Source organism: Saccopteryx leptura, chromosome 3 (genome assembly GCF_036850995.1).
Source record: "Saccopteryx leptura isolate mSacLep1 chromosome 3, mSacLep1_pri_phased_curated, whole genome shotgun sequence".
Classification (NCBI taxonomy): domain Eukaryota; kingdom Metazoa; phylum Chordata; class Mammalia; order Chiroptera; family Emballonuridae; genus Saccopteryx; species Saccopteryx leptura.
Window position 1 is genome coordinate 104,017,275 of NC_089505.1, and position 11,441 is coordinate 104,028,715.

The 11,441-nt window shown below is 50.3% G+C and overlaps 1 protein-coding gene across 1 annotated transcript; it reads left to right on the forward strand.

The window, feature by feature from the left end:
- The first annotated feature begins 291 nt into the window (after positions 1 to 291).
- Positions 292 to 8,579, forward strand: XKR8 (XK related 8). The gene is made up of 3 exons (XM_066375596.1): positions 292 to 641; positions 4,199 to 4,395; positions 7,043 to 8,579. Exons 1-3 carry the CDS (start codon positions 349 to 351, stop codon positions 7,747 to 7,749), a joined length of 1,197 nt encoding a protein of 398 aa, XP_066231693.1. The 5' UTR covers positions 292 to 348; the 3' UTR covers positions 7,750 to 8,579.
- Positions 8,580 to 11,441: the final 2,862 nt, after the last annotated feature.

The window sequence follows — 11,441 nt, forward strand, 5'->3', positions numbered from 1 at the left end:
TTAAACTAAGGGCAGTGCACCTTGGACGGCCCGCCTTCGGACCTAGCGGTCCTCGGGGCTTCAGCGGGGTGGGTGGCCCGGGCCGCGGCCGCCTTCCGGGCCGGGAGGTGTGTGTATGTGTGTGTGTGAATATGTATGTGTGTGTGAGTAGGGGGGTCGCGGTTATCTGGGGCGGGATGCGCGGGCCTCGCTCCTCCCCGGACAGGGCGGGGCGGGGAAGTCCCGCCCAGGAGCCCCGGCCCTGGGCGGCTCCGAGGGTTGTGACCGCCCTCTTCCTGCAGCAGCGCCCTGCGGCCGGGAGGGCAGGTCCCAGCCTTGGAGAGAGGGAGGGGGAGAGGCTGTCGGGTCATGCCCGGGTCACTCCGCGACTCTTCCCGTTGGGACTTGGTCCTGGATGTATTGGGCTTCGTTGCCTTCCTGGTCCACCTAGGCGCCAACGCGTGGACCGTGAGCCAGTATGTGCTCAGCGGTCGCTACCTGTGGGCCGCGCTGGTTTTGACGCTGCTGGGCCTCTCCTCGGTCGCACTGCAGGTGTTCAGCTGGGTCTGGCTGCGCGCTGACCCCGCTGGCCTGCACTCGTCTCAGCCCTCGGGCCGCTGCCTGGCGCTGCTGCATCTCCTGCAGCTGGGCTACCTGTACAGGTGAGTGCCCCGCCCTCGGGAAGAGGGGGAGGAACGGAACCTAGCGGTACCTCGTGCAGCTGAGAGCCCTGACACCCGCAGCGGGTAGGGAGGTACCCCGTGGGCAGCTCTACATACAGGTGAGCTTCCCACCCCTTTAAGGAAGATAACTAACTCCACCTGACAGCCCTCTGAACTCACCTAGCCCTACCCTTCCTGGCACGGGTGAAGAAACTGAGGCCCCGAAAAGAAAAGCATGATTTGGAGTCAGACCTCTCTAGGATCCAATCTTGCCTTTACTACCTGTGGCCTCATTTCTGTCTCCCTGAGCCTCAGTTTCCTTCTCAGTTAAAAAGAGGTCATCTCGAATAGGTCTGGCAGGCAGGCTGGCTGTGAGGAGCGAAGGCAAGAAGAGTGCTCGGCCCCTCCTGGACTCTATTGAAAAGGCAAAGACTGCAGACGGACCAGTGCTCCTTTTAGCAGTGGACAGGGCCTTGGGCAAGTCACTTGACCCGTCTAGGTCTCAGTTTACTCATTGTTCCAGGGGGGATGGTCATAGTGCCCGCCTCTGTTTGGTAAGGATTAAATGAAACGAGACTGTGTTGTGTGTGGACATCAGCTCACTTCACGATTACCTGGGTCATCCTGAGAGTTGCAGCAGCCCTGACCCCCAGAGCAGTACTTGTTCCTCACCTCTGAGTGCCTCTCACCCTTTTCTTCCCAGTTGTAATATCCCTGACCACTTCCTCCCTTCTTCCCACACCCCCAACACCCTGACCAAGCAAGAGGGCAGTGCTACGACCAGCTCAGCAGTGGGTGTGCACGAAAGGAAGGCGCTGCAGGACTTAAGAAAAACACACAAGACACAACATAGAGAAAAGATGGGTACAGGGGACTCCCAGCCTCTAGGACTGAGAGCCCAGATCTCTGCAGCCTCATTGTATTTATTGGTCTCTTTGCTCATCGAGCAAATTAGCAGAGGCTGGGGTCAGGCACAGAGAAGGGTGGGTAAGTAACTAACACCTTTCAGGTCTATAGGAAAAAGGCCATAGGGATCAGCTGTTTCCTTTAAACAATCTTATCAGTGCTTGCTGGGCAGTGTCCTGCCCCTTCAGGACTTGGCGTTCCAAAGTCCCACCAAAGACTTGTCTCAGGACAACAGTCTAATTCCCGGCCATTTTCCTGCAGGGCAGAGATGGGGTCTGACTCATCCATGTCCCTGGAGCCCGCTCATCTGAGTGGGCTGTGCTTCTTTCCAGAACTGACAAGACCCTCTAGAGATGCAGAAACTGACACCAAGGTGTCAGAGTCGTGTGATAAAGTCAGGACAAGATGTGGTCTGGGTTGCGATGGAGTAACTGGAGCCAGGAACCGCTCTTGAGTCCATTTTTACAGACTCTCGCCAGATCTTGCCTTGACAAAACTGCGAGTGTCCAGGAGTGACTGAGAGGAGCTGTGAATATTGCAGTTTGCTTGAGGGACTGTATAGGCGTCAGTAAAACTCTGTCCGGGTGGGCACGGAGAAGCACACTTATTACCGTGCTGGCAGGCCTCGATGAGCCCCGGATCCATAACTACATCATGCACTGTCCCTTCTATTTTTGCTGAGTGTGAGGCAGACAATGTACTGAGCTTTGATTTTGAAAACGGGGTCTCTGTATCTGCCTGTGACTGGGCTGAGGCAGGGCCCTGCCATAGCATTGGGGGACCAGAGGCAGGGACTCACCTGAGAGAGAGCCCCAACCCGGGCCTCTCTGCCTACTCCCTGTGTTGTCAAGTCCATGAGGGGGAGGTAACAGTGTGCATCAGATGAAAGAATTTTCAATGAGTGAATAGGCTCATTCCCAGTAACCGAGACCAGCTGTGGGTGAGGGACATCTTGGTGCATTTTCCACTCCCCATGCCAATGAGTCACTCAGCCTGTGTCTTAACTTTGCCCTGGTCTCTGTCCCCACCACTCTGAGGCTCTTGTCTACCTCCCTGCATTGTTACACCAAACTTCTTTTTTATTTTTTGTGACAGATAGAGACAGAGAGGGGGACAGATAAGGACAGACAGGAAGGGAATGAGATGAAAAGCATCAATTCTTCGCTGCGGCACCTTAGTTGTTCATTGATTACTTTCTCATGTGTGCCTTGACCGGGGGCTACAGCAGACCGAGTGACCCCTTGCTCAAGCCAGCGACCTTGGGTCCAAGCTTGTGAGCTTTGCTCAAACCAGATGAACCCATGCTTAAGCCGGTGACCCTGGGGTTTCGAAGCTGGGTCTTCTGCTTCCCAGTCCGACACTCTATCCACTAAGCCACCACCTGGTCAGGCACACCAACTTCTTAAACAGACCCCTGCTTCCAGTCTAGCCTCTCCAAGCCTGGCTCCTGTCCACAGCGTGGGAGTTTTCTCTCAAGCACAGTCAGACCTGTCTCACCTGTGCTCAGAACTCCCCCTTCTCACAGGATCCTAAGAAACCCTTGGGCTTACTAAAATTTAAGAACTATCACCCTAGGTGATTTTACTGTATGCTTTTTTTGTGTGTGTGTATTTTTCTGAAGCTGGAAATGGGGAGAGACAGTCAGACAGACTCCTGCATGCGCCCGACCAGGATCCACCCGGCACGCCCACCAGGGGGCGAAGCTCTGCCCACCAGGGGGCGATGCTCTGTCCCTCCAGGGCGTCGCTCTGTTGCAACCAGAGCCACTCCAGCGCCTGGGGCAGAGGCCAAGGAGCCATCCCCAGTGCCCGGGCCATCTTTGCTCCAATGGAGCCTCGCTGCAGGAGGGGAAGAGAGAGACAGAGAGGAAGGAGAGGGGGAGGGGTGGAGAAGCAGATGGGCGCTTCTCCTGTGTGCCCTGGCCGGGAATCGAACCCGGGACTTCGCACGCCAGGCCGACACTCTACCACTGAGCCAACCGGCCAGGGCTGTATGCTTTTGATATTCAAACATCATTGCTTATTAGCTCTTTGGTCATGTTTTCCCATCTGTAAAATGGAGATTTTTTTTTTTTTTTTTTACAGGGACAGAGTGAGAGAGTCAGAGAGAGGGATAGACAGGGACAGACAGACAGGAACGGAGAGAGATGAGAAGCATCAATCATTAGTTTTTCATTGCAACACCTTAGTTGTTCATTGATTGCTTTCTCATATGTGCCTTGACCGTGGGCCTTCAGCAGACCGAGTAACCCCTTGCTCGAGCCAGTGACCTTGGGCCCAAGCTGGTGGGCCTTGCTCTAACCAGATGAGCCCGTGCTCAAGCTGGCGACCTTGGGGTCTCGAACCTGGGTCCTCCACATCCCAGTCTGACACTATCCACAGCACCACCACCTGGTCAGGCAAAATGGGGATGTTAAAGGCATAAATGCGACAAGGTTTGTGATGAACTTGGGACAGTGCCTGTCCAGCAGGAGCGGCAGTTGTATTTATCCTGATTTTACAGATGAAGAAAAAACAAGTTCAGTGACGTTAAGTTCCTTGCCCAAGGCCCCACAGCATGCTGGAACCTGTCCGTGTCTGCCTGAGAAGTGGGGGAAGGAGGAATGCCTCAGGACACTAACCTGGCCCCTTGGGTCATCCATATGTGCCTAGGTGCATGCAGGGGCTGCGGCAGGATCTGCTGGTGTGGCAGCAGGAGGTGCCCACTGAGTTTGACCTGAGCTACGCCAAATTCCTCTCTATGGACATCAGCATGCTGCGGCTCTTCGAAACCTTCCTGGAGAAGACGCCACAGCTCACGCTGGTGCTGGCCATCGTCCTGCAGAGTGGCCAGGCCCAGTACTACCAGTGTGAGTAGTAGCACTACAGCAGCTAGCTCCCTTTTATGATCTGGGAAAGTTTCCCACAAATATCAGAAATGTTTCACTGCTTAGAAAATAGGAGCATATCCTTTAGTAAGGCAGGTCTAGGTGTAAATCCATAGTTAGATCCACACTGTAGCTGTATGAATTTGGAAAAGTGACTCAACCTCTCTGAGTATCAGCATGATTTCATCTGTAAAATGGACATAACAAATAATTCTATCTCATAGGGTTGATGAAAGGATTAAGGGAAGTGATGCATATAAAGTCTAGTGCCTGGAGCATAACAAATCTTAATTGTAATTTTTACTTCTTTGAAGAAAACAGATAAAGTGTGTAGGGTGCCTGACACATAATAGGCAACTTATTGGCCAATAAACTGTTTATTGAGCATCTTCATACACTTAGGTGTTGTTTTTTTTGACAGAGACAGAGAGAGAGTCAGAGAGAGGGACAGATAGGACAAACAGGATGGGAGAGAGATGAGAAGCGTCAATTCTTTGTTGCAGCTCCTTAGTTGTTCAATGATTGCTTTCTCATGTGTCTTGACAGTGGGGGGCTACAGCCCAGCAAGTGACCCCTTGCTCAAGCCAGCGACCTTGGGCTTCAAGTCAGCAACCATGGGGTCATGTCTGTGACCCCACGCTCAAGCCCGATGAGCCTGAGCTCAAGCTGGTGATCTCAGGGTCTCGAACCTGGGTTCTCTGCATCCCAGTCCGACACACTGTCCACTGCACCACCACCTGATCAGGCTTGTTTTTATTGGGCACCTTTGTGCCTGCTGCTGTGCTAGGGACACGACACTGCAGTGAACAAGGACACAGCCCCTGCCCTGCTGGGGTGACTGTAAAGCAGGTAAAGTGTGCTGAGTGACCGGAAAAGGGAGAAGCAGGTGGCCTTATGAGCCAGGGGAGAAGTTTGTGCACCGAGGAGCCCTGTAAAAGGGAAGTAACGTGCCCACGGTCGCAGACAAACTGGCGGCCCAGCTAGAACCCTAACTCATGTCTGATTCAAGGTCCAGGGCTCCCCCTTCTGTGCCACACCCCTGCCCCCTCCCACCGCTGCTGTAAAATGGCACAGCCTCCCAAGGAACCAGTCTCCACTCTGTCATCACTCACTTTGTGACCCGGAGTCTTCCCCCCTGTGGTCAGTTTACACAGCTGTACAAGATGGAATTGGACTTGATCTCCAAGGACTCTATTAGCTTGCTAATTTGAGTCTGCAATATTAATTGAAAAACAACAACAACAATAATAGCAGCCATCATGACTGAATGTCTGCTATGAACCGGGCACTGTGGAGAGTGCTTTATTGTCAGCACTCATGTTCACAGCCCTGTAGGTTGGTGCCGTGTTTCTGTCTATTTTTACAAGAGGAAAGAGTTGAAGTGATTTGTCCTGGGACACACAGCATTCATTGGGCACACATTTTTGTTTTGTCAGTTTGAGGGCAGTGTGTGTCTAGCACCAGGGCCAAATGGATACAGTCTATACTATATGTTTATGGCCAGGGCAAGGGGGAGGAGCAAGGGAAAAGACAGATTTTCCCAACTTTTTCTATTTAGCAAACATTTCTTTAGATGCTATTATGGTCTTCCTAGGGATCCCAGGGGGAGAATCTACTTCCTACCCTGAAGGAACTTAGAAATGAGGAAATAGATAGTTACTCCACACAGAAGTGAGTGGGGTGGGGTCCAGATGAGTCACTATAGGGGGAGCTCAAGCTGGAACTTGCAGGGCAAGGAGGAGTAGGCCAGGAGAAATGGGGCAGGTGCTCCTGGCCTTCCTAGCACCATGGGCACAGGTTGTCCATGTCAGAGAATGCGGCATGCTGGGCAGACTGGAGAACACCAGCCGGCTGAGACCTAGAGTGTGGGGGTGTTAGAAAGGACCATGGCCACAGATGTGATTCCACATCTGGCTGTGGGTTCCTGGCTCATAACAGGTTCCCAGCAAACCTGTTGCACAGATGTGGTGGGAAGGGGCCAGGGAGGAAGCATCCTGGAGACATTCCAGTGCTGTTTCCCTCCCTCCCGGGAGGCCACAGCAGACAACCAGGAGGTGGGAGAGGATCCCCACTATAAACTTCGAGCTTTGGATGATTAAGACCAGGGTGCAGTCTGAGCATGGAGGGGAGCGAAGGAGCACGGAGAGGATGTGTCATTCATAGAGCAGGGCAGCTTCAGCCAGTCGCCACCTCACGGGGCTTCCAGCTTCCTTTTCTGAGACTAAGAAAGGGGGAACCGGGACTGCTCATTTTCAGACCCAAGATAGCGTTGGGCTTTTCCAGAAAAGGAAGGGCTAAGATGCTCACGGTGTGGCCAAGGCCCCAGAGTGCAGATGAGTGTGTATATGTCACCAATCCTCTCATCCTTGAGAAGTATCACTGTGGCAGCACCTGAAATGTACAACTTTGTGGTGAAGGGCAGACTCCATCTTTGAATCCCAGGTCTGTTTTTGGTTTTGGTTGCGAGAACAACATTCTCCAGCTGTAGTTTCCCCTTCAACAATTTGGGGGTTCTAATACCCACTTCAGGGTGAGTATGACGGCCCCCAGACCCTGTGAGCTCTGGGGAGAGGCAGGCAGGCAGGCAGGCGCCGCTCAGGGCTCAGCTGTTTCCTCTTCCTCTCCCTAGGGGTCAGCATCTGCACATCCTTCCTGGGTATCTCGTGGGCTCTGCTGGACTACCACCGGGCCTTGCGCATCTGCCTCCCCTCCAAGCCAGCCCTGGGGCTGGGCTCCTCCGTGACCTACTTCCTGTGGAACCTGCTGCTGCTGTGGCCCCGGGTCCTGGCTGTGGCCCTGTTCTCAGCCCTCTTCCCCCGTTACGTGGCTCTGCATTTCCTGGGCCTGTGGCTGGTGCTGCTGTTCTGGGTCTGGTTTCAGGGCACTGACTTTATACCAGATCCCTGTTCGGAGTGGCTGTACCGGGCAACAGTGGCCACCATCCTTTATTTCTCCTGGTTCAATGTGGCTGAAGGTCACACTCGAGGACGCGCCACCATCCACCTGGTGTTTATCCTGAGTGACAGCATTCTTATGGTGGTCACCTGGGTGACTCAGAGCGCCTGGCTGCCCAGTGGGGTCCTGCTGCAGGTGTTGCTGCCTGTGAGTGGCATCAGCTTCCTTTTGGGTCTGGTTCTACGGCTTGTCTACTACCGCTGGCTGCACCCTAGCCGCTCCTGGGAGCCTTCCCAGGTGGATGGGACCCCAGCCCTCCGCTCCGAGTGGTGTCCGCTGCCTCAGAACAGACGCATGGTCCATTTGGCTCAGAACTTTTTCCCCAAGTCTAGGGATGAGGCTGCTTTGCCATGGGAGGGAGAGGTAAATGGGGTCCTTTGAGGCAGAGGCAGACCCAGCCAAGGGACATTAGGACAGATGGTAGAATGCAGGATAAGCTAATTATGCTGCTATTGGGCATTGATTTGCTCAACAAGCACTTGATGTCTGATCTTGCCAGAGTTGAGTAAGGCAAGATGAGAAGCCCAGGTCCTGGAAGGTCAATTATATACCAAACACTTTGGGAGGAAAGAAGAGATCCCCTTTCCTCTTCCTCCTAAACCACTATATCTGGTGCCCAAAGCATCCAGGTGTTGGCAGTTTTACCTCTAGCAGAATTGGTGGAGGTGCCGTCTTGCCCCTTAGTTACCCTGTCCTGGGCTGGAAGGCCCCGAGACCTCCAGGGTGTGTTCTCCAGAGTTCATGCCCCCCTGTCCCACCTCATTCATTCATTTCATTCACCAAATGTTTACTGAGAGAGTTTTATGTGCCAGGAACATCATCCCATCCTTGGAACCCGGGACAAGATCAGCTGTCACTCTTATCATCTCTAGTGGCTCCTGCATAGGCTCTCATGCTGGAAGCCAGGGATGCCTGGTTGGCTGGCCCTCATCAACCCCTCCACAGCCTCTGTGCAGCTAGCCCAGCCTCTGCCCCTGTTCTCAAGGGGCCATCTTTCAACCAAGTGCATTGTGAACCTGCAGTCTGTTTTTGGTTTGGGGCCATGGCTCAGCCCGTTGAGTATTTTTTATACTTTTAGGCAGTGTCCTTTTCTACCTCAAGAGTTTACTGTGAGAGGGAGAAGTATGTGCATGTGTCTCTGCAAGTGAGACATGTGTGTGATGTTTTGTTGAACAGTATTATTATTAGGTTATTATTAAAACCTTATAAAATCCTCCAAACTAGTTGCATCATTAAACTAAATCTACAGAATTCAAAGCTACCTGGAAAGAAGGGGTCAGGGACACAAAGTCCACTGCTCAAAATCGATAAAGGCCCTGGAAGAGAAGAAGAGGGCTGGCTTAAGCAGAACTTCTCAGCCTTGTTTCCTAAACTTTAGGAGCTGGTGCTTGGGTCTGGTTCTGCGGGGCTGATCGTTCAGGTGGCCATCAGGTCTGGACTGACTCGTGCTCTGCTGCTGGGCCCAGCTGGAGTAGCCACCAACACCATTAGTACCAGGAAGTGAATATGAGAGCCCGGGGGCAGGTCTTCTTGCTGGGGGCTCAGGGAGGGTATAAGTGCCGAGTGGCTTAGGGGACATGGAAGTGGCAGTGGCGCCAGGAAGTGGAACCTTTCGCTGCTCTTGGGAGTCTGTGGTTTGGAGAATCAAGAAACAGGAAAAGGGTGCTGGGGACAGGAAAACAGTCACCACTGGATGGGATGCAGGGTAGTCTCAGTTCCATTATTCATTCATTCTTGTAGAGACATTAAGAAATAGGAGAAGTAAAATAGGATAAGTATCAGAAAGTGTTAAGTGCTAAACGAAATTAGGGAAGGGGACAGGGAGAGTGTGTTTTTGTGTATTGTATGTGAATGACCATCTTACGTAGAATGACCAGGGAAGAACTCCCTGAGAAACTAAGCCCAATAGGAGATGAGGGGGAGAGGCACACATGAATTTTACCCCAGACAGCAAGGCAGCAGTGACTGTAGGAAGCAGGGCTTGTAACTGCTGTGCTGGCCAACAACCAGGGACGACACAGGTTTGAGCTGGGAGCAGGGGAGGCGCTGGAAAGATGATGCTGGCGCTCTTTTACAATATAGAGAATAGTGGAGGCAGAAAGGATTTCCAGACTTGAATTTCACGGACCAGTAAAATGGCCAATGTGGTCACTGACTTAATTTTAACAGAAAGGGCAATAAAAACTATCACCATCATTATCTTCATCATCTCTAAAAGGATGTAATGAACTTAGGAAAAGGACCATTCTTTTAATCGAATACATTTAAACACAAACACACATACACAACAGTGAAATCATTATCCTTTTTCTCAACTCAGTAGGAATGTCAAGGGCTGAGACCCCAGAAGGTGGGCTAAGTGCCCAACCTTGCCTTGCCGTAAGTCCTCCGTTTCACTAAACCAAATATTCATTTACTTTTCCACATTTTCCCGTCACTATGTGGAGACTAGCCTCAGGCGAGACGCCAAACATGTGAACAGAAGATACAAAGTTTTAGGCACTATCCTATTTTCCCCTGAGAAAATCCAAAAAGTTTTAAATTTTGTGCTAAAGTTCTCATCAATACTCTAGATGTTGTCAAATGATGGCAATATGTATGCAATGAACTCCAAACAATGTATACTCTACGACCTAGAAAACCATAGAAAAAGTTTCATTTGTAATGCACTTAAAAGTTTACAGCATGAAGAACTTTAAAAATGAGTGACATCATGTGCCATTAGACATTTCTTTTGAAGATTCCCATAAATTATTTTTTAAAAAACAATTGCCTGATACCAGGTTTTTTTTGAGAAATGTGCAGATGTCATACTTATTATAGTAGGAGATGGAGATGTTTATTCTTTAGACTTGAGAAGCACTCAATATGCTAATATTTATACTTATGAGCAAGTAAGTATATAGCAACTCACAAGTCTGCTTCATCTACAGTGTGGTCCAAAATGTGCACCTTCTGATGGAAAGATTTAATTCCTAGAATACATGGCAACCCTCTCTTTTTTGGGGTGATGAGTTTGGGAAAAAATACATCTTGTCGTCTAACATATATGCTATTTGGAAGCTAGACCTGAATCCTGATTTCCTCCACTGGAATAAAAGGCAAATGAATTCCTTACTTTTTCCAGACCAATAATGGACCGTCAGACCCAAATGTGAAGGAAAAGAGAGAAAAGGGTTGACGTGATATGGAATCAGGCCAAATCAAGCAAGCTTTGATATCAGTTTGTCAGTTTTATTGCTTTTGCGTTTTAAGCCCAGCACAGCAAGTGAGTCTCTCTTTAATAATTAAATTTCAGCAAATTTGACAGCGAATGAAACCTCTTATCATACCAGTCCTCAACTTTAAAAGCAATATATTTTAGAGACAATTAAGAAATCAACTTTCCCTTGTAAATTACTTTAAAATATTTTTCTTTTCCCATGTACATTTAGTCATACCAAATGGTTATTTTGTTTTTAATTTTTTTTTAGTGAAATTCATGACTTTGCTTATTGAAAGGGTGCTATCTTTCTAATGAGCTCTTCAGTCTGGTATGAAGCTTACTTAGCCGCCCACACAGCTGGGCAACGGGGCTGATCCTATTCAGAAAAGAAAGACACAGGAGCAAACTGTATAGAAAATAAAAACTTTATTTTTTTTTCAAGTTTACAAGATAGTTCCCATTACACATAACATTATGGTCAAAGACTCTACAGCCACGAATGCCCGCAGTCACATAAATATATCCAATTCAGTCAATGCCTTTTCCTGCTAAGTGAGGCATCTGTACTCCAGAGGGTCGGGTTTTGAATAGAAGTCGTCCGTAAAGGGATGGCTCCCGTCAGTGCATGGAAACGAGCCGACGAGCCTGCGTGCTAGAGCTGTCTGACTCAGAGGAGAGGGGAACAGAGGGCCTGCTGATCGGGGATGGAACAGAGTTAGATTTTCTCTCTTGTGGTTTAAGATATTTTGGAATCTCAGAATTCAGATTTGGCTTGTATAGTGTGAATCTGGGGAGTTCCAGCTTTTGGATGAAAAAGGAAACCGATTCAGTGTTAAGAACTAGAAACTGGCTTCAGAGGGGCCCTTGT